At 40.2% G+C, this 21,802-nt stretch overlaps 1 protein-coding gene and 2 pseudogenes across 1 annotated transcript in view; 2 read left to right on the top strand and 1 right to left on the bottom strand.

Annotated features, from left to right (window-relative positions):
• The window catches only part of LOC106302382, a 16,057-nt pseudogene extending 4,080 nt beyond the window's left edge, over window positions 1–11,977 (top strand).
• A 1,352-nt stretch (window positions 11,978–13,329) lies between these two features.
• LOC106302383 lies at window positions 13,330–14,842 on the top strand (annotated as a pseudogene).
• A 6,818-nt stretch (window positions 14,843–21,660) lies between these two features.
• The window catches only part of LOC106302384, a 2,259-nt gene continuing 2,117 nt past the window's right edge, over window positions 21,661–21,802 (bottom strand). Inside the window, exon 4 of the mRNA XM_013738902.1 lies at window positions 21,661–21,790. Within this exon, the coding sequence (XP_013594356.1) occupies window positions 21,661–21,790 (130 nt within the window). The remainder of the gene's footprint in view (window positions 21,791–21,802) is intronic.

Below are 21,802 nucleotides of genomic sequence, written 5' to 3' on the forward strand. Positions count from 1 at the left end.
CTTACTAATGCACTAGCACTTTCATGTGTTTGATGAATCATATCTTGAGGTCTTTCATTGGTCATTTCTTGGTTGTCTACTTTGATGATATTCTTATCTACAGCAAAAACCTTGATGATCATAAGAAGCACTTGAAATCTGTTCTTGAGATTCTAAGGAAAGAAAAACTTTTTGCCTATCTTGGAAAATGTTCTTTTGGAACAGATCACATGGTGTTCTTAGGCTTTGTTGTAGGTGCTGATGGACTTAGAGTGGACAAGGAAAAGATCAAATCCATCCGAGACTGGCCGAGTCCAACGACCGTGGGCGGAGTAAGGAGTTTCCATGGCCTAGCCGGCTTCTACAGACGATTCGTCCAGAACTTCAGTACCGTAGCCGCTCTGCTTACTGAAGTGATCAAGAAGAACGTTGGGTTCAAGTGGGAACAAGCCCAAGAAGAGGCATTCCAGATTCTAAAAGGGAAGTTAACTCACGCTTCTTTGCTTACTCTTCCTGATTTCTCTAAGACTTTTGAGATTGAATGTGATGCCTCGGGTGTTGGTATTGGTGCTGTTCTAATGCAGGACAGGAAACTCATTGTTTATTTTAGCGAGAAACTTGGAGGAGCCACACTCAACTACCCCACTTATGACCAGGAGTTATATGCTTTGGTGAGGGCTCTTCAAACATGGCAGCATTATCTTTGGCCAAAGGAGTTTGTGATCCATACGGATCATCAGTCCTTGAAACACCTTAAGGGCCAGCAGAAGTTGAACAAGAGACATGCCAGTTGGGTCGAATTCATTGAGACCTTTCCTTATGTAATCAAATACAAACAAGGTAAGGAAAATGTGGTGGCTGATGCCTTGTCTAGGAGGTATGTTTCTCTTTCAGCTCTTGAAACAAAGTTGCTTGGTTTCGAATTTATCAAAGATCTTTATGCAACTGATTCGGATTTCAAAGAAGTTTTCAAAAAGTGTTCCAAGGCGGCTTATGGAAAGTATTATCAAGCTTCTGTATTTTTATTCTTTGATAACCGCTTGTGCGTGCCCCAATGTTCTTCGAGGGAGTTGTTTCTCAGGGAAGCTCATGGAGGAGGTCTTATGGGGACACTTTGGGATTAAGAAAATGCACAAGGTAGTGTATGAGCACTTTTATTGGCCGAGTTTGATGAAGGATGGGGAACAGATTTGTGGCCGATGTGTGGTTTGCAAGAAAGCCAAGTCTAAAGCCAAAAACCAAGGTTTGTACTCCGCTCTTCCCATTCCTTCTCATCATTGAGTTGACATATCTCTGGACTTTGTGCTTAATTTGCCTAGGTCTAAATCTGGTCGAGATTCTATCTTTGTGGTGGTTGATAGATTCTCTAAGATGGCTCATTTCATACCTTGTCATAAGACTGATGATGATGTGCAAGTTGCTGATCTATTCTATAGGGAAATTGTTAGATTCCACGAAATGCCTAAGACCATTGTTTCTGATCGTGATGCTAAGTTCCTTAGTTATTTCTGGAAAACGTTATGGTCTAAGCTAGGAACTAGATTGATGTTTTCCACCACTTGTCATCCTCAAACTGATGGTCAAACTGAGATTGTGAACCAGACCTTGTCTACATTGCTTAGATCATTGGTCAAGAAAAATCTTAGACTTTGGGAAGAATGTTTGCCTCATGTTGAATTTGCTTACAATCATTCATTACATTCTTCTACCAAGTTTTCTCCTTTTGAGGTTGTTTGCGGTTTCAATCCCTTATCTCCACTTGATCTTTTGCCTTTGCCTTTGAGTGAAAGAGTTAGTACAGATGGCAAGAGGAAGGCGGACACGATCAAGAAGTTGCATGAGACAGTTCACGCCAACATTGAAGCCAAAACCGAGGTGTACACGAGAAAGGTGTGGGAACCGAAATTCGCACAGTCGATTTTCGTAATCGGAGGAAAGTCAGGAAACCCTAACTTTCCCTGAGGTCCCGGATTTTCTGCGAGAGCCAACGACAAGTGACCAAATAAATACGGAAAATATGAAATGATAACAAAACGAATTTATAGAAAGAGTAGATCTTATTTCGAATCTGCGTAACAGCGTGCGATCATTACAAGAGATTATAAAAGCTTCGGCCACAAGGGCTGTCAGCGAATTACCTAGTTCTAACAACCTAAAACCTTAAACCTAGTTGAGTCGTAGCTCGAAAACAGAAGACAGAAAAGATATGAAAATAGTTTTGATTGATTTTGGACTAAACCTTGTGAAAGGCTGCCTACGTACCTCTTTCGAGGATCAAGCCGAAAGTAGTTCAAGAGTGAACCAAGAGATCAAACTACTTGTGCGTGTTCGTCTGGTAATCGGGTGCCATTCATAGAAACAGGGCATGTCGAGAATAATGCCTCAAAGTTTCTAAGTGCCGAGTTCTCCCTTTGTGCCTCTCGCCTAGGACTCCTTATATCCTCCCTTCAAGGTCGGTGTGAGCTTCCCTCTTTTACCCTTAAGCCGTCATAACCCGAAAATGGAGATATTCCATTTTTCTTGATCTTCATGATTATCCGCGGAAACTTAACATTTATCTACGGAATTTTGACATTTATCCTTTCTTGCGGACAAAGTATAAACCGCCATAGTATTTATGGGCTTTTCCTTAAGAAATCGTAAGTGGGTTTCTAATCGCATTTTAGACCTGTTTGGGCCATCTTTTGACTCGAAACGTTTAATACGATTTTTATCGATAAAAACAAACTTTCCGCGATTTTTATCGTAAAGTTTAAGTGATAACTCCAATCGACGGGAGTGAGAAATGGTATGGATGCGGTACTCGGGAACTAGTATTGAGGAACTGACGAGAATGCAAAGTTTTGGGTCGTACCCGTTGATCGATGTCCGAAATAGTTCGGTCGCTACGTATCGACCGGGTCCGCGATGGATCGATCGCTACATAGCGCCCGAACGAATGGATTGGCCGGTCGCTACGTAGCGACCAATTCGTTACGGATCGGCCGCAACGTAGCGACCGATCGAGAGGCTCGGTCGGTCGCTACATAGCGACCGACTCGCTGCGGATCGGTCGCTACATAGCGACCGATCGAGAGGCTCGGTCGGTCGCTACGTAGCGACTCACTCGTTGTGGATCGGTCGCTACGTAGCGACCGATCGAGATGCTTGGTCGGTCGTTACGTGGCGACCTTGTTTACATCCTTTTCCGATGTTTCATGACTGTGTTCTTTAGTTCTGATGAATGCACGAAGATTAATGCAATGTTTCACCGCAAAACTTTTCGTAAAAGTAATCTTTTCGAAGAATACTTTTCGTAAATTAACGTTCATGTTAATTTCTAAGGATATTTGGATGTTAACTTCGTCGTGTCCGTTTTTGACCCCAACATGCAAGATTTCTCCGCAAAGTTCCTTGTAAAGATTTCTTTTATGAAGAATAATTTTCGTAAAGACGTTCATGCTGACTTTTACAGATATTTAGACATTGATTCCGTCGTGACCGATTTTGACCCCAACAGTTAGCCCCCCAGCTCGTTTGAATTGTGAGCTTTTAGCGTGAGGTTCTAGCGAGTGGCTTGGCAAGTTAGGCAAGTTAGGAAAGTTAGGCGAAATTAATGGTTGACAAGGTCCGTCGTAAGTGGTCTTCTCGTTCTTTTGAGAGTGGAATGCGATAAGATTGGGGCTGCGCCTTGTGAAGGCTGCCTACGTACCCTTGTCGAAGGGATCAAGCCTTTCGTAGTTCGCCCTGGAGTTGAGATTCTTAAGACCTGTTTTCCAGTGAGACCTTTACGGTCCAGTTTATATGTCGTGTAGAGGTTATCAGGCATGTTGCTGCCGATGGCATTTTATATTGGTGTAGAGGGAAGATTACAAGTTGTCATCTCGTAATCTAACTCTGTGTGAACTGCTATATTCGTGATATGTTTCGAGAGTTTTCCGCAGTGCATAAACTTGAGGGAGTTCTGAAGATGCTCGAATATTAGCCAAGACACAAATTTTGGGATCTCGTACCAGGGTGTTTGATACTATGCCTAGAGATGTTAGAGACCAGTGTGCTGGGTTTAGGACAAGACCTAGGTCTAATCACGGCTTTAGGGGGTGCGATGACTACTTCGGCTTACGTTTCCCGTATCGTTTTCAACATGATTCCATCCCGCTTTAAAGTCTGTGATATGATCTCGGCTTACGTGACTTGTATGGTAGGAATCGAGCATCTCTTCGAGGACAATTTTTAAGTCTCCCGAAAGTGCTGACCAAAATTTCGGATTTTTTTATATAGCGCTATTACCCTTGTGTCGGGTGTACGAGAGCTATCTCTACGAGATGGCTAAGTCTGTTTAGGACGTTAAGAGTTTGTTGTGATCAGCAACAAACTTGTCGGTAGATATTACCGTTTTTGAGTCTTCGCGAAGAATACGCGTTTGAAAACATGTTAGTATGTATGACTTTTTGGTCTTCCAAGAAGGTCATTTATCGAGGAAGGTAATTTTGTCGAAAAATGGTTCTTCAGGCGTCTGCGACGTCTCGCAGTGCTGAAGATTGATTTTTCTTTTGTATGTCGTGTTTCGTGCTCGAAATGTCCGCGGGCTTGAAGATGTTTCGCGATATTGCAAGGTTTTAGTCTTAACCCTGCGTTTGAGAAACATTCAGGTTTGTCTACAGATGTTCGCAGCCAAAATTGTTGTTCCTGTTTGGATGCTAATAATTGGATTTCCGATCGAGGAATTAGAACCGAGGGGTCCCGTAAATTTGTCCCTGAGAAGAAGCGTTTCTCTTCGTAGTGCTTTGTGCGGTGTTGTCTTTCCGAGATATATTTCTTATACATTTGAGGATGTTTCGTATAGCTCTAGGAGTTCTGTTACGAGTTTTCCTTACATGCCGCATTTTACGGGTAAAACATAGCGGGCTATAAAGTTATCGGTGGAACGTATTGAACTTGGTCGATTGTCGACAAGTTTAGGTTATCCGTTAACCGTTTGGTTGTTAGGACTGAGTTTTGCTACGAAGAATTTATCATAAGATTTCCGGCTATGGGTTATACGATAATTATTTTCTTGATAGTCACATGACATTTTTAGGCAAATCGCGGATAATCGTTTAGCCGTTAAGTGATGGAGCGATGGTTTCTCAAATACTTTGGCTTGGCGTGAAGGATTTGTTCACTCAGATAGCCAAGGACGTTGTAGGTCATGCATCAGACCGTGGTACTTTCGTGTTAACATTAAGGTCATGTTAGTTTACGATTGTCTTTAAAGGGGATGCCGAATTCTGGTTCAGATTTTTACTGGAAGGCGTAATTGACCGAGGGCCAAAGAGCGCTTATCGAGATTGACATGCCAAGTTTGTCGGGGTTATCCGTGTTAATATGGCTGATAGTCATAGAAAACGATTCTCCGCTCTAGGTTTCAGTTATACGACTAATAGTTCGTATAATGTGACATATAGTCTTATGAAAATCGAGTCGTTTTTGTCTGAGGAAGACGAAGCCCAAGATGATTGCTACATAACCAGTGTGGAGTCAGTGGCGGGATGATTGCCTTCTCGGATGTGACCGAGGGAAAAGAAAGGCAGAAGTCAGCGAGCCGCAGGGCTAAGGAAATGAGATCTATTAGATCTTAATGCGAAGAGATAAAGTTTAGATTGATCATCGAAAATCAGATCTTTTGTGTCTTCTATACAAAACATACTTCTTCATAAAACCTGTTATGTTAACTTTCGAAAGTTTCTTCGTAAGACTTGGTCTGATTGTACGAAGGATTTTTCCCGTAAGTAATGGGGACCGGTTTTACGAAGGTTGTAAATCGGTGATATGTATACATATGTCAAAGTAGCGTTGTTTCTGCGGGTTTTACGAGAAACGTTTCTACTGTGATTTCGATCTTAGGTGAAAGTTGCTTGGAGTTACTCATGGAGTGTTACCGAAGCTTATTTCATTACGATCTAGTCGCAGAACGTTTTTCATAGGTTTTTTTAGAGGATTCTCATGACACATTCGTTTCTGGAACGAATTGGTCAACCAGAGGTAGATCTAGCCAAAGATCGGGAAGAAAGTGATCCTTTTAATGTGGACGATGCTACATCTATTCTCGAGTTTTCTTCGTCGCATATGTTTTCGATGCTTTTCCGTGACTCACTTGGTACAATGGAAACTGAAAGAAATGCTTTGGTGCTTGAAGATTTCTCGCATAAATTTTTAAACGAAACTAGCTTCATAAAGCCGGAAAGGGCTTCAAGACTTTGGCTAATCGTCGAGTTTATGTTTGATATTGGTACAGGTTTTCTATACCCATAATTACGACAAGAAATGTTGTATAATCTTTGAGATTATGTTCATGATCGTCTAGATATGTTGCTAGCATTTAGACGAATTTTAGATTGTTGTTTCCCTACTTGGGACGATTTGCTTTGACGAAAGCGTTTTCTTGACGATTTGCAAAAGTTTTTTGTCGTTGGGAGTATACGAGTATAGTATACGTACCTACTCCCCTTTTTTTTTTACGAAATAAAACAGTTGAACCGATACTTTGAAGGGTTGTGTACGTTTATTCTTCCGAGGTTTTAGAATGATCGACAATCCGGGTCGATTTAAAGACGACACTTGGACTGTGATTTGGTTGTTTCCAGGTTGACGACTTAGAATAAGTCGGTTTTGAGAAAATCGCTTGAAACGAATCGGTCTTAAGATGACGTTCATGTCTCTAGTTTTTTTTCTCTTTAGAAAGCGAGTTTGATATGTGTGGCCATCGTTTCTCGATTTTCGGAGAGTTTAGATCCGTTTGCAAGATCTGTCTGAACAGTTATGGAACGATATATCGAGACAGGAAAAATCGCCTAAGACTTAGTTCGCTATACTATCAACCCAGGTTTTACGTTCCCTAAAGTTCTATGGCAGTCTTGAAAACATTTTTATTTCTTAGTAATTTTCTACGAAAATTCCAAGTCTGATTTCAAAAATTTCAAGTCGGAAGTACCTTAGTTCTCTTGAAGATTCGGGTTAGCCTCTTCTCCGTTTTGCTTGCTCATTTGCCCTTACTCTTTTCGTGTATGTGTGCCCATTTTGAATAGCAAGGATATTGATTCTTCCTGAATTTGTCGGCTTTCCTGGCCGCGTTTTGGCTGATGCCAATCTTGCGGTTTTCGTGTTCCATGTTTTAATCTTAGTATCATTGGATTTACGAAAATGAATAAGCATCTCGTCGAAAACTTTTTAGCGTTTAGGAATATCCAGGGACGATCGAGAGATGCCAAGGATGATCAGGAAGACTCACCAGGTGATGAGGTTTTGGCCACAGATCAAGGCGTGAGAGGAAGGATGGTGAGACCGTGGAGACAGGCGGATGGGCGAATTTTGATTCTCGGATTTCGCTCCATCTCTTTCCTTTATCCGAGATTCATTTTCTGCGATCGTTGTTAGATTTTCGAAGGATGTCAAATGTTGCCAACTTTAGTTTTAAGAAATTTTTTCCGAAAAATAATATCGAGTTTAATTTTACGAAATTTATTCCACAAAATGTTATCGATTTTAATTTTACAAAAGGTTTTTCGTAAAATGTTGTCGAGCATAATTTTTACGAGATTTCTTCCGTAAAGAGGTTTTCAAGTTTTGGCTGTACAAGAGCCGTGACGAGGTTAATTATTGCAACCAAACTTAGTCAGAAGTTTTTCTCTTATCCGTGGGATTGATCCGTGGAAGTTTCGAGTAGTTTTTTCCGAAGTAAGATTTAGGTAACAAACATCGACAACTCGCAGAATTTGTTACTATGGAGGTGATACTTAAATTCTTACGAAATCTTAGGCTTCAGAAAACGTTTTAGCGGTGGGGATATGATCCCCCATTTTGCTTCATTTAGTCTTCATCAGCGGTTATAGGTTTCGAGTGATTCTATAGAAATCAACTTCGATTCTCTGAAAGTTATTTGGAAGAAGTACAGCCGTGGGGGTTTCGTGACCGATTTTCTGTTCTTCCTTTTTCTACGATTAATCTAGGGTTATTCCGCAAGATATTCGGAAAAATACAGCGGTGAGTTATGTACCCTATTTGTTGTGTTTCCCTTATTCCGCGACTAACCTAGGGTTTTTCCGCAAGATATTCGGAAAAATACAGCGGTGAGTTATGTACCCAATTTGCTGTACTTCCTTTTTCCGCGATTAACCTAGGATTTTTCTGCGGTTTTGGGGAGAGCAACTTTTACTTTTCCGAAAAGTTTTCGAAAAACGTGTTTTGGTAAAACCCCTACACGTTGAGACTTCTTTAGTTCGTTAATGAGCCAAACTTACGGGATTTGATAAAATTTATCGTTTCCCTTTATGTTTAGACAGAGAAATCGCAAGCTCGTTTCATTGAACTTCTTGTGGCGAAAAGTCGCGGCTAGGTTTTCGATTTTCTCAAGAACTGTGGCGTTTGCGTAAGCGTTGGCCATAGGCGTAGTGGTGGCTGGAGTTGTCTTACCAGCGTTGTTGCGAACTGCGATTTTGTCTTTCGTTTTTCCATACATTGTTTTGATCAAGCGTTTTGCGGCTATGAGTTAGAGTAATTCGTACCCCCTCCTTCTAGCGCTAAACTGTGGGAACCGAAATTCGCACTGTCGATTTCCGTAATCGGAGGAAAGTCAGGAAACCCTAACTTTCCATGAGGTCCCGGATTCTCTGCGAGAGCCAACGACAAGTGGCCAAGAAAATATGAAAAGATAACAAAACGAATTTATAGAAAGAGTAGATATTATTTCGAATCCGCGTAAGAGCGTTGCGATCATTACAAGAGATTATAAAAGCTTCGGCCGCAAGGGCTGTCAGCGAATTACGTAGTTCTAACAACCTAAAACCTTAAACCTAGTTGAGTCGCAGCTCAAAAACAGAAGACGGAAAAAGTATGAAAATAGTTTTGATTGATTTCGGACTGAACCTTGTGAAACCTACGTACCCCTTTAGAGGATCAAGCCGAACGTAGTTCAAGAGTGAACCAAGAGATCGAACTACTTGTGCGCGTTTGTCTGGTAATTGGGTGCCATTCATAGAAACAGAGCATGTCGAGAATAATGCCTCAGAGCTTCTAAGTGCCGAGTTCTCCCTTTGTGCCTCTCGCCTAGGACTCCTTATATACTCCCTTCAAGGTCGGTTTGAGCTTCTCTCTTTTACCCTTAAGCCGTCATAACCCGAAAATGGAGATATTCCATTTTTCTTGAACTTCATGATTATCCGCGGAAACTTAACATTTATCTGCGGAATTTTGACATTTATCCTTTCTTGCAGACAAAGTATAAACCACCATAGATTCTATGGGCTTTTCCTTAAAAAATCGTAAGTGGGTTTCTAATCGCGTTTTAGACCTGTTTGGGCCGTCTTTCTACTGAAAACGTTTATTACGATTTTTATCGATAAAAACAAAATTTCCGCGATTTTTATCTTAAAATTTAAGCGATAACTCCAATCGACGGGAGTTAGAAATGGTATGGCTGCGGTACTCGGGAACTAGCATTGAGGAACTGACGAGAATGCAAAGTTTTGGGTCGTACCCGTTGATCGATGTCCGAAACAGTCTGGTCGCTATGTATCGACCGGGTCCGCGATGGATCGGTCGCTACGTAGCGACCGAACAAATGGCTTGGTCGGTCACTATGTAGCGACCGACTCGCTACGGATCGGTCGCTACTTGGTTGGTCGCTACTTAACGACCGACTCGTTACGGATTGGTCGCTACGTAGCGACCGATCGAGAGGCTTGGTCGGTCGCTACGTAGCGACCGGCTTGTTCGCGGGTCGGTCGCTACATAGCGACCGGCTTGTTCGCAGGTCGGTCGTTACGTGGCGACTTTGTTTGCATCCTTTTCCGATGTTTCATGAACGTGTTCTTTAGTTCCGATGAATGCACCAAGATTAGTGCAATGTTTCACCGCAAGACTTTTCGTAAAAGTAACCTTTTCGAAGAATACTTTTCGTAAATTAACGTTCATGTTAATTTCTATGGATATTTGGATGTTAACTTCTTCGTGTCCGTTTTTGACCCCAACATGCAAGATTTCTCCGCAAAGTTCCTTGTAAAGATTTCTTTTACAAAGAATACTTTTCGTAAAGACGTTCATGCTGAAATTTACGGATATTTAGACATTGATTCCGTCGTGACCGATTTTGACCCCAACAAAAGGCAAACAGGAAGAAAAAGAAGGTCGTTTTCGAGGAGGGTGATCTTGTTTGGGTCCATCTTAGGAAGGAACGATTTCCGGAAGAAAGAAAGTCCAAACTCATGCCTAGGGTCGATGGTCCTTTTCAGATCCTTAGGAAAATCTATGACAATGCTTATCAGCTTGACTTGCAAGGTAAGTATGACATATCTTCAAGATTTAATGTTTCTGATTTATCTCATTTTCTTGCAGATGATCCAGATTTGTGGACAAATCCTTTTGAAGAGGGAGGGAATGATGCACCTCAGTACATGGAACCAGTCCAGGATGGAGCTCAGGACGATCAGATCATTCCGACCGATGTTCGCGCAACTGACCGAGCCGTGTACCGGATCGACCCGCGTAAGTCCGGAAAGGAGCTAAGGCTGGAACCACGTCTAGACGATCGAACTGACTGAACCGAAGCCCGTCTTCCCCGCACCACTCGCCAAGCCAAGACTGATGGTCGAGCCAGAACTCACTTTGATCGAGAAGAACCCGAGACAGACCATAGTCTTTCCCTTTTGGTCCGTTTGATCCGAGCCGAGTGTCCCGATGAACGTACTGATGGATCAGCCGCCCAGTATGATCAGTTCCTGAACTTTGACGATCAAAATTTCTCTAAGGCACGAATTCTTCAACTGTCCAAAGACTTGGGTCGTGCTGGAACCAAGTTGGCGCATGAGCCTTACCCAACAGACTGCTTGGATCACGCCGCGACTGTCCTGCTCCTTACTGCGAAGGAACCACTTGGTTCAGACGAACCTGGACGTTAGCCGAAGAGTCTCTTTGACCAGATCTGAGATCCAAGAGTTTTAATACATTGTCTTTAAATTTCTCATCCATATTCGATTTACTAAGTTTGTCTTTAATACATTCTTAAGTCGTTTTCTATTCCTCGAGTAGTATAAATATATGTAAACACTTCTCATAATAAAATCATTCCATTTTCTTTCAACTTTTGAGTCTTTACTCTTTGTTCTTTGTTTAGAACACTTCTTAGTTTGTCGAGCCAGAACTCACTTTGATCGAGAAGAACCCGAGACAGACCATAGTCTTTCCCTTTTGGTCCGTTTGATCCGAGCCGAGTGTCCCGATGAACGTACTGATGGATCAGCCGCCCAGTATGATCAGTTCCTGAACTTTGACGATCAAAATTTCTCTAAGGCACGAATTCTTCAACTGTCCAAAGACTTGGGTCGTGCTGGAACCAAGTTGGCGCATGAGCCTTACCCAACAGACTGCTTGGATCACGCCGCGACTGTCCTGCTCCTTACTGCGAAGGAACCACTTGGTTCAGACGAACCTGGACGTTAGCCGAAGAGTCTCTTTGACCAGATCTGAGATCCAAGAGTTTTAATACATTGTCTTTAAATTTCTCATCCATATTCGATTTACTAAGTTTGTCTTTAATACATTCTTAAGTCGTTTTCTATTCCTCGAGTAGTATAAATATATGTAAACACTTCTCATAATAAAATCATTCCATTTTCTTTCAACTTTTGAGTCTTTACTCTTTGTTCTTTGTTTAGAACTTTTCTAGTTTCCTTGGTGTGGTTAGCTCCAAGCAAACGCCCTTGTCCGTTGGTCTTGTGAGTCATATCAAGCAACGGTTCAAGATCGCCTCTTTATTGGACCGGTGCGTCACATCCGGCAACAATCTGGTTCGGGAATATCAAAGGTCACTCCGCAACCTTTGTGCGACCCATCGTCCCATCAGTTCTCTTTTGGAGTTCATATCTTTTCTAATCCGGTTGAGTGTGATCCTTTTCTAAGGCGTATCACTTCCGAAGGTCCATCTGGTGAAAAACTCAGACGGTTAACACCGCGAGATAAGGAACAGCATTGTGGCTGGGAATAAGTTACTGACCTTCAAAAAATAATTTGTTATTTTTTTAAAGAAAATGTAGATAAATTTATAAAATAATTAAAAATTAACAAATAAAAAATCAATACATTTTTTTAAACTAGAAAATAGAAGACATGTATTAGAACGATAGAAAACTTTTTAATATATTTTATTCATAAGAAATATATCTTTTAATGTTTAAATGTAATATGAGTATCAAATTTTATAAAAAGATAATTATGCATTTTAACATATATTTACAATTTTATTATATTTTTTTCAACTGAAACATTACCATATAGATATTGGGAAAAGAGTTTTCCTTTTATATTTTTAAAAGGAAAAAATGTATGTATTAAGGGAAAACATAAAATAGTTTGTAAAAACTAAAATAAAATGTTATAAATTTTAAAACACAATTAAGTTCAAAGTTTCATATAACATTCTAAATTATTTAATTTTGTTTCAATGGCAAGAAATACTTGTTCATTTAAGAGATTTATAGTATATACTTTGAACCAATATGTATATATGAGAAAATATTGTGATATTTACATATAATCTAATATAAGAAAATCTTATAAGTTCGGAAACTTATTTAAGTTTAAAGTAATCTTATAAATTATTTAAATTTGTATTAATAGAATGTAATAAATATGTGATTTAACAGATATATTTTATGTGATTTTGTACATGTATATCTATATATATATATATATGAGTTTATATACAGCTCTATATTAGCTTCTTTGAAAATACGTTGAATTTAAATTATTTTTTACATTGGAAAATATTAAAATTAATATTTATTTATCTCTTTCTCTCAGTTCTATAATTGTATTATTATTTTAATATCTATGTATATATATAACTATTGACAACATGCACATAAATAAATAAAAATATCAGTTTTAGAAAAAAACTTCTTTTATTTTTGATAGTTGTTGCTAAAGTATAGTGATATAAGGCAGAAATAACATTTTGGTGCTAAGTAAATCTTATATTTTTTTTTGAATTTGTATCAATGTAATGAAGTACAAGTGTTATTTAAGTGAGATATTGTATGTACTTTTTACATATATATACATATATATGGAAATATTACATAGCTATACAATAACTACTATAGAAATGCGCTGAACTTAAATTATTATTTAGATTGAAAAATGTTAAAATTAATATTTATTTCTCTTTCTCTTAGTTTCATAATTTTTAAATATTTTAAGATCTATGTATATATATAGCTATAGATAATATGCACATAAATAAATAGAAAATATCAGTTTTGGAAAAAAACTTTAATTTTTAATACTTGTCGCTAAAGTATTGTTATATAATGCAGCGATAGCTTATATGGTGTATAAGTAGTTCTTAACACTAGGTTATATGAGAATTGAAGGTAAAAACATGATTAACAATTTACCCGACGATCTGCTTGTGCACATATTGTTGCATGTCCCTATAAAAGATGCAGTGTCTACTATGATTTTGTCAAAACGGTGGCGGTCTATTTGGACAATGCTTCCAGCACTAGACTACGATGATAGCGATATTGACGGTGAAAGCAAGAGCATTTGGTATTTTATTGATAAGTCAATGCAACTCCACAAAACACCTGTACTACAAAATCTTTATATCGAACTTGGTCCCGGATGTCCTGTTGTGCTGATGTAGGAAAATGGATTGCAAATGCTGTTTATCGCAAAATACGGGAACTAATATTTATACTCAACTGGTCTGCAAAACCTATAAACTTACCTAATAGTCTTTACACATGTGATACGCTAGTCTCATTGGTTCTTTCCAAAAAGATTAACGTGGAAATTGTAACTCCGGCTTGCCTTCCATCCCTCACTCGTCTTTGGCTTCTCTCTGTTGTATTTAAAGACGAAGATTCTCTTGTTGGACTCTTATCAAGTTGTCCTATTCTCAGAAACCTATATGTGGTACGACGTAACGAAGACAACGTGACAAATTTCAATGTGAAAATATATTTTCTAGAGACCTTGGTGTATGTGAACGAATATAAAGAAGATTTTGAAGATAGTAACGGGTCTTTGGTTATTAATTCTCCTACTTTGAAGACTGCCATCATTTGTGATTATTCAGGAGATTCTTTCTTGATTGAAAACAAGTGTTTCCTTGACAAAGCAAGTATAAAAGTTTTAAATCATCTTGGTGATGACATTAGGATATTTATTTCCTCCCTTATACGTCTCGATGTGCTTTTGAACAATCCAACGGTACGTATTGATATACAAATTTTAATACTCAGTTTCTTTCAATCTCCAATACCCACTTTTGTAGTTTATAATTATGTTTATTCAGGTTGGGTGTTTCACCACTATTAACTTCTCTCAGCTTATAGAGCGTAGGATACAACCATATGAGTTTGACTGGTTGAAACCACTTATGATTTTAGTTCAAAATTCTCCAAAACTTAAAGTACTTCTTATTGACGTGGTTCGTTCTCCTCTCTTACTTAAAATAAACTCATGCAGTTTTGGTTTGATTAAAAACTGAAGTAGATGTGTATCTTACCAGATGGATCAAGATGATGATTTCCCAATTTCTTGGCACCATCCAGGCTCTGTTCCTAAATGCTTGTTAACAAATCTCGAAATTTTTGAATGGAAAGAATATGGAGGAAAATTCGAAGAAAAAGAACTAGTGAAATACATCTTTGCCAACTCTAGATGTTTAAAGAGAGCTGCAATCTCCATAAGATCAAAATGTATTCTTGAAGGTAAAGAGAAGACGATGGTGGATGAGTTAAAATCTATGCCTAGGATTTCTGAATCTCATGCGCTTATGTTTGAAACAGTTATTGATTGGAGAGACATATATAGAAAAGGGTTTAACGCAGCAACGTGGTGAACACAAAGCCAACCACTCTTTCGCCTTTTACTAAAGAAAATAATTTAATTAATACACTAGATTATGATCTGACTTTCAAAGAGTCAGTATATCTTTTGTTTACATTTTTTTAAATTAATTTTAATATTTGTATTTATCTTTGTAACTAGGATAAGACTAGTCAAACTCTTATGGTTGTATCCTACGCTCTATAAGCCGAGAGAAGTTAATAGTGGTGAAACAGCCAACCCGTAAGATTTCCTTATTTTTGTAATTTAAAGTCATTTAAAAAACATTAAAATATAATATATAAGAAATTTTTATTTTTTATTATATAGTTAATTTGATTGTCTAATTTTTTGTAATAATATAAAATTAAATAAAAATGAAAAATGATGCAAAAATTGTTATAAAATCTTTATTATTCATAGTCATTAATTGTCATATATATGTTAATCATATAAGGTAATTCCATAGCTTTTATTTAAGGAAAAAATTGCACGCTTCTTATATTTTGGGTTAATATAATGTTCCCAAGTAATTGGATTTGGACCAACATTTTTTTCAATTGATTCTTAAGTTACCACGTAGAGTAAATTGACATCATAATTAAATGACACCTAAGCTGGGTCTCTTTTTAATTAGTACAAACTTAAGGTTAAAACTTTTTAAATAATCCTCAATTAATATATAGGAAATCATATTTGTGTTTTCCTTTGTAATCATATTTGTGTAAAATATTTTTGTTTATTATTAGTAAGATGTTTTGATAATGAGCTGTTTACGTTTTAGGGTACTTTTCTATTGTTTCTTGCATGTGCACATACTTTGGGAATGAGGTGTATTTTTTCCCTTACTTTAACTCTTTCACTTCCCAAAAAGCCCTTCTAGTGGACAAGTTTTCTAACATTGGTTAAGTCTAAAGGAGTTAAGAAACTTACTTTGAGATTGTCGTTACATGGGCTGGTTGCAATTAAATGGTCAAAAAATGGTAGTACATGAAACAGAGGTATTATTTGTGAGACGTTAGATGAATATATTTTAGGAAAGAATCGGACAGCTCTCGTTAAAAGCAGTACAACGATGCTTTAAGCGGTAAAGTAGGTTTATTAATTGCTTGTTCTTATCTTCCTTCTTCTCTGAAAGCAGCAAAACCTCCGGCAACCAAATCTGAGGGTAATGTTTCTAGGAGACATAGATCTAGATGGATCTATATTTTGTTTTTGCAATGTATGCAGTTGTTCTGAGTGTTTTTGTCTAGCTCAGTGTTTGCAGGTGTAATATTTTGTGGTCACGACATGGACGAGTATTGCATGGTGATGGCCGGCGATTGGGTTTGTGGAGAAGATGGAAAGTGGAATTTCTTCGTTGACAAACAGTAGATGTCTCACATGGTCCCGTTCCGAGAAGGCATTACACTGAGCGAGTTGGAGGCGAACGTTATGAAAGAGTTCAGCTACGGAGGAAAGCTTGGGAGTGTAGCCTTAAGTTACTGGCCACCGTCAACCATCGAACTTGCGACACGCATCAGGACCCCTCCGGTTTTGCTCACCAACGGCGGCGCGGTAGGGTTTTTCAGCAGACACATGAAGGTCGGCGCCCCTATGAATCTGTTTGCCAAATTCGACGTCGTTGATCGTGGGAGTCATAGTTCCCGAGAGGAGTCGAGGGGTAAAGGCTACCGGACACCAGCTCAGGCAATGAAGAGAAAGATGTTTGACGATGTTTGGAGCTCTGGTAGAGGGGGTTATGTCTCATCGGCATCCTCTAAAATTGACGCTGTTGTTGTTGAGGAAGACGAGCTACTACGCGAGGTTGAGAAGGTTGAAGAGAAAATCAGGGGCGAAAGTATGAGGAGCAACGAGGGTGAGCCTAGCAAAACTATTGATAGCGACTCCAGCTTGGCTGATGAGGTAGATGACAGAGATGTTCGTCCTAGAGGATACGACAAAGAGTTTTGGGCCCCGTTCATAATTGAGGACAACGGCGGTTCTGATGTTGTGGGTAAGGTCTTCAATGCTGAGGACACTAACCATAGGACTTATAGCTGCACCACTAACAACGCTTTCGACCATACCGTCGTCGCCGGCGGCCCCACTTCCTCGAACGACAAAACAACACCAGAGTGGGAAGACGTGAAATTTCCATGGTCGATAAACCCTGGTCACAGCAATTTGGTCGCACCGGCGTAGAGGGAGACGCGTAAACTAGAAGAGGTCGACGAAGAGGAGTTCGACATTCCGGCCCTGTTCGACGACACCACATACGTGGTTGAAGAAATACGAGACATTGATTCAGATAAAGACGATGGTCGTGTCTATGTTGGGAAGATGTATGGGAGCAAAGAAGATTGTCAGATCTCGTTAGCAATCTATGCTATCAAAAACCAATTCCAATTCACACAGACTGTTACGAAGTTGAATTACTTTGTAGTGGAGTGCCCCGACGAGCACTGTGACTGGAGGGTAACTGCCCACGAGATGCGTGGCTGTGGTTACTACGAAATTAAGAAGGCACAGCTCGACCACCGTTGCCCCATTGAGAGCAGAAATGGATACAGAGGGAAAGCAACCTCAAAGGTTATAGCTGCTGTCTACAAATCCAGATTTGGCGAGCACAATAGGAACCCAAAGGCAAAAGATCTACACAGGCTAGTGTTGGAGGATTTACGGCTATCCACATCGTACATGAAGTGTTATCGTGCTATTGATATAGCAACGTCTGAGGTCGCCGGGTCTGACGAGGAGTCCTTCTTAAAGCTACCAGAGTACCTCTACATGCTTAAGCTCGCCAACCCAGGGACAATTTCTGATTTGGAAACCGAGGTGGACGACGACGGTGACGAGCGCTTCTTGTACTTGTTTCTGGCTATTGGGGCTTCAATCAAAGGTTTCAAGAAGCTTCGCCATGTTCTGGTTATTGACGGCACTCACCTCAGCGGAAAATACAAAGGCGTCTTGCTGACTGCAAGTGGGCAAGATGGTAACTTTCAAATCTTCCCACTTGCATTCGCTATAGTTGGCAGCGAGAACGAGGAAGCTTGGACTTGGTTTCTTCAAAAGGTAGAAAGGATCCTAGCTGACTCCAAGAATCTGGTCATAATCTCAGATAGGGCCCCTTGCATTGCCACAGCCGTGAAACGCATTTACCCTCTCGCGCATCATGGATGTTGTATTGTTCACCTAGCTAGAAACGTCAATTCACGCTTCTCTAGCAAAGGTTTGGCGAAGCTTGTTACGAAGGCTACGACTGCTTACAGGTTGTCTGATTACAAGGAATACTTCAACAAAATTAGGGGATCTAACAGTGCCTGCATCATCTGGCCATAATCTCAGATAGGGCCCCTTGCATTGCCACAGCCGGGAAACGCATCTACCCTCTCGCGCATCATGGATGTTGTATTGTTCACCTAGCTAGAAACGTCAATTCACGCTTCTCTAGCAAAGGTTTGGCGAAGCTTGTTACGAAGGCTACGACTGCTTACAGGTTGTCTGATTACAAGGAATACTTCAACAAAATTAGAGGATCTAACAGTGCCTGCATCATATATCTCTCAAACATTGGCGCTGGTCAGTGGTCAAGATTCTATTTTGGGGGCGAAAGGTATAATATCATGACCAGTAATATAGCAGAGCAGCTGAACAATGCCCTTGGGGAGGGGAGGGGATCGCCAATTACGGAGCTTGTTATCTTCATCCAGAGGATGATGACTAGATGGTTTAACGCACGTAGGAGAAAGGCAGAGCGCCATCACGGGACCTTGACAGTTGAGGTTGACAAAGTTATGACTAAGAGTATGGCCACAATGCGAGGAACTCAGGTGAACCCTATCTCAAACTGGAGCTGCGAAGTTGTTGGAAAGTTTGGTGCAAAGCACCATGTCATGTTAGAGGATAAGAGGTGCACCTGCAAGTACTTCGACCGGATTAAAATCCCCTGTGGTCACGCCATGCTTGCAGCAGATCGTTTAGGCCTTCCTTACGAGACATTAGTTGGTCACTGGTACAAGACCGCTGCTTGGAGAGAGACGTATGCAAGTCTCATATGCCCGGAGGAGAAGCCACAAGATGTAGAGATTCCCGATGATGTCAGTGAACAAATACTGTACCCGCCAATAACCAAACGTCAGGCGGGTAGACGTAGGAAGATGCGCATCCCCTCAATCGGCGAGTTCCCAGTAAGTGCGATTATAGTTTTTGTTGTGTGTGTCTCTTGTGGGAGTATGTTTTATTATTAGTGCATTCTGTTGAAAGAAAAGGTGGGGAAGAAGACCAAAGTTGTGACAATAAGGTGTGGTCGCTGCAAGATGGAGGATCATAACAGGACACGTTGTCATAATCCTATATGAGCCATTGATGTTCCGGTAGCGTAACAAGGGGTTGGTTTTTGTTGGCCTGCAACGCCGGTGTGGAGGAAGTTTTGTTTTGGTGCGATCCCTTGTTTTTTTTTGTTTTCTGTTGTATCATCGTTGTTATGATTACCCATGTAGGGATTTGTTCGGTTTTTTTAACGAGGAAACGTTTTTGCGGTAATTGGCACTGATTATGGACAAGCATAGCCATTTCTTTTTTGTGTTCTCGCACTACACATTGGGTTATTTTATGGCATGCATATTGATTGACGGAAAATGGTTGGTGGAATTTCAGTTATCGTATTTGTTTCTTAGTTTTACCAAAAACCAAAATGCGAGATATCTGTGGTCACTGTAGGCATGTTTAGCGTTAGTATTTCGCGGCGTGACCATGTGGAAATGATAAAATATGTTTGTTGGTCTAGCACTAAAATGGTGGGATTTATAAATTAAATGTATTTGATCCTTTTTGTAGTTTTTTTATGATCAGTCTAGTTATTGATTATTGACAATGTGGTTATTGATTAAAAATGATGTTCATTTTTGGTAGTTGTCGCTATACAAAAAAACTTTTTGTGGACGGTGTGGTTAACGTAGTCATGGTCAGCGAGCATGTTCCTATGTTTTACGAGAACTATATGTTGGTTGCAAATCTGCGGGTGAATAAAGTGTGGTTAGTTAGACCTGTTTACTTTTGCAACCATACGGTACTTAAAAACATGGTCGATGGGCTTGTGGTTGAACAGCTTTACGAAACGGGGTGGGGGGGGGGGCAACTTTTATTTAGAAATGGTGGGAATTTCAAATTTCAAATTTTTGGAAACTATTAATGAAACGGCATTTTCCAGTGTCGGTTTGAACCTTCTTGTGTTCTCTTTATTTAATAAGTTGGCTTGTCGGGTAGCCCTTGAAGCGACATTTGTAGATCTTGTATTTCGGTTCGATGAGCTCCACAACCGCGAGTTCAGTTTGTCGCGAAGGACCCACAGAGTCATTTGGGGTCCCTAAGCGTTGTTGGTGCTGTAGCAAGGTGGATTTGCTTGTCTCGAAGACCAACGACAACCCATTCTGGAGGTTCTACCGATGCGAGGGCGCGTTGCAGGTATTTTTTTCCATTGCGAACTTGTATTGAATATAGAGTTTCTTGAATTTATGATGTCGTTGATCATCTTGTGATATCTACCTGACACTACAGCGTAAGGCTGAGTCCCACTTATTCAAGTGGGTAAAGATAGCTATGGAAGAACAGTTCACAGAAGCTAACCTGAATTTTGAGAAGTCTTTTTCTGAGCTGGGGAGGATGGCAGAGGAGATGGCTGGGTTGGGTAGGAGTTTGAAGTTGGTAATTGCAAAACAAGAGTCTAGGCTTCGTGAATTGGAGAACTCCGTCAGAATGAGGGAAGCTGAGGAATGTACAAAAAGGCAGAGAGGTTGTGTTGTTTTGACGCCTCAACTGGTGGTTGTATTTTGCGTCGCCGGTGGGTTAGCTTTGCTGTTCAAAGCGTTTGGCGCTTAGCGATTGTGTTCGTGCATTGACTTGGGGGTTGTGATTGTGTTCTGTGTCTATGGTTATGCATCGCATAATTGGTTGTGTTATAAAGATGTTGGTCCTTTCATGTTCTAGATTGCTTAGTATCCGGTGCTGTTTGTTTTTGTCTATGGAGACTTCGTCCCTGAATAGTTATGTTGTCGTTATCTAAAGATGTTCAGTTATGTCCACCATGTGGTCATTTGTGTGGTATAACCGTCATTATAGGGATTGCAACCCTCTTTTGTTTTGACTCCGTCGGTTTCTAGATGCTTGTGTAGTGTATTAAAATGTTCAAAGTTTGCTAGGTAGTAGATAATTTTTTGTTCTGTTCTGGATATTAAGCATGGGTTTCGTAGTGGTCAGTTTCTCGACATGTGTTTTGGATTGTCAAGCACAAGGGTTTGGTTATTTAGAAAGCGATATGTCTGGTTGATGCGTGGATTCTATGGTTAGTTCAAGCAATGTGTGGGCAGCGCTTGTAAAATACAACAGTCGAAGCATCTTGAACTTGCCACTAAGTTGTTACAAGTAGCGTTTTCTGGCCTACGAGTGATAGATATCAGTGGTAGCAGCAATAGAAAATACAAAACAAACCCGTCCAGTTTTACAGATAAGGTCCTAATTGGTAGAAGCCGACTTAAATTCTAAAACCGAGTGGTAGATATCAGCGTCCCAGTAGCAGCAAATAGAGACACAAAATACAAAAGGAAACCTAGGGAGTTAGACCTCGAGATCGCACAAGCGACGACACTGTGGTTAGTTTTTTGTGGTTGGCGTTCCGGGAACAGGGTAAGTCGGGACTACAATGTTTCTGTAGATGTCCAGAGCGTATTGTTTTCGCATGTCAACGACCATCTCGTCAGTTAAGTCTGCCATGTGCGGCTCTAGGTCTCCGTTGGCATGCATTTCCATGAACTTGACACTCAGAGGCCCGCAATCACCGCCTTGGTGGTTGATTTAGATCTCCTTCCTCCTTTGCCAGGTGAATGGACGATCACCTTCGAACTGAGATGGCGTGTTGGTGGTCAGTTTGCTGATGATGAATGGTAGCATCTCAAGAACGGGTTGTAGTGCAGTTTTGGCCTTCCTGTCGTTGTAG

The sequence above is a fragment of the Brassica oleracea genome, chromosome C7, assembly GCF_000695525.1.
Source record: "Brassica oleracea var. oleracea cultivar TO1000 chromosome C7, BOL, whole genome shotgun sequence".
In the NCBI taxonomy this organism is placed as follows: Eukaryota; Viridiplantae; Streptophyta; class Magnoliopsida; order Brassicales; family Brassicaceae; genus Brassica; species Brassica oleracea.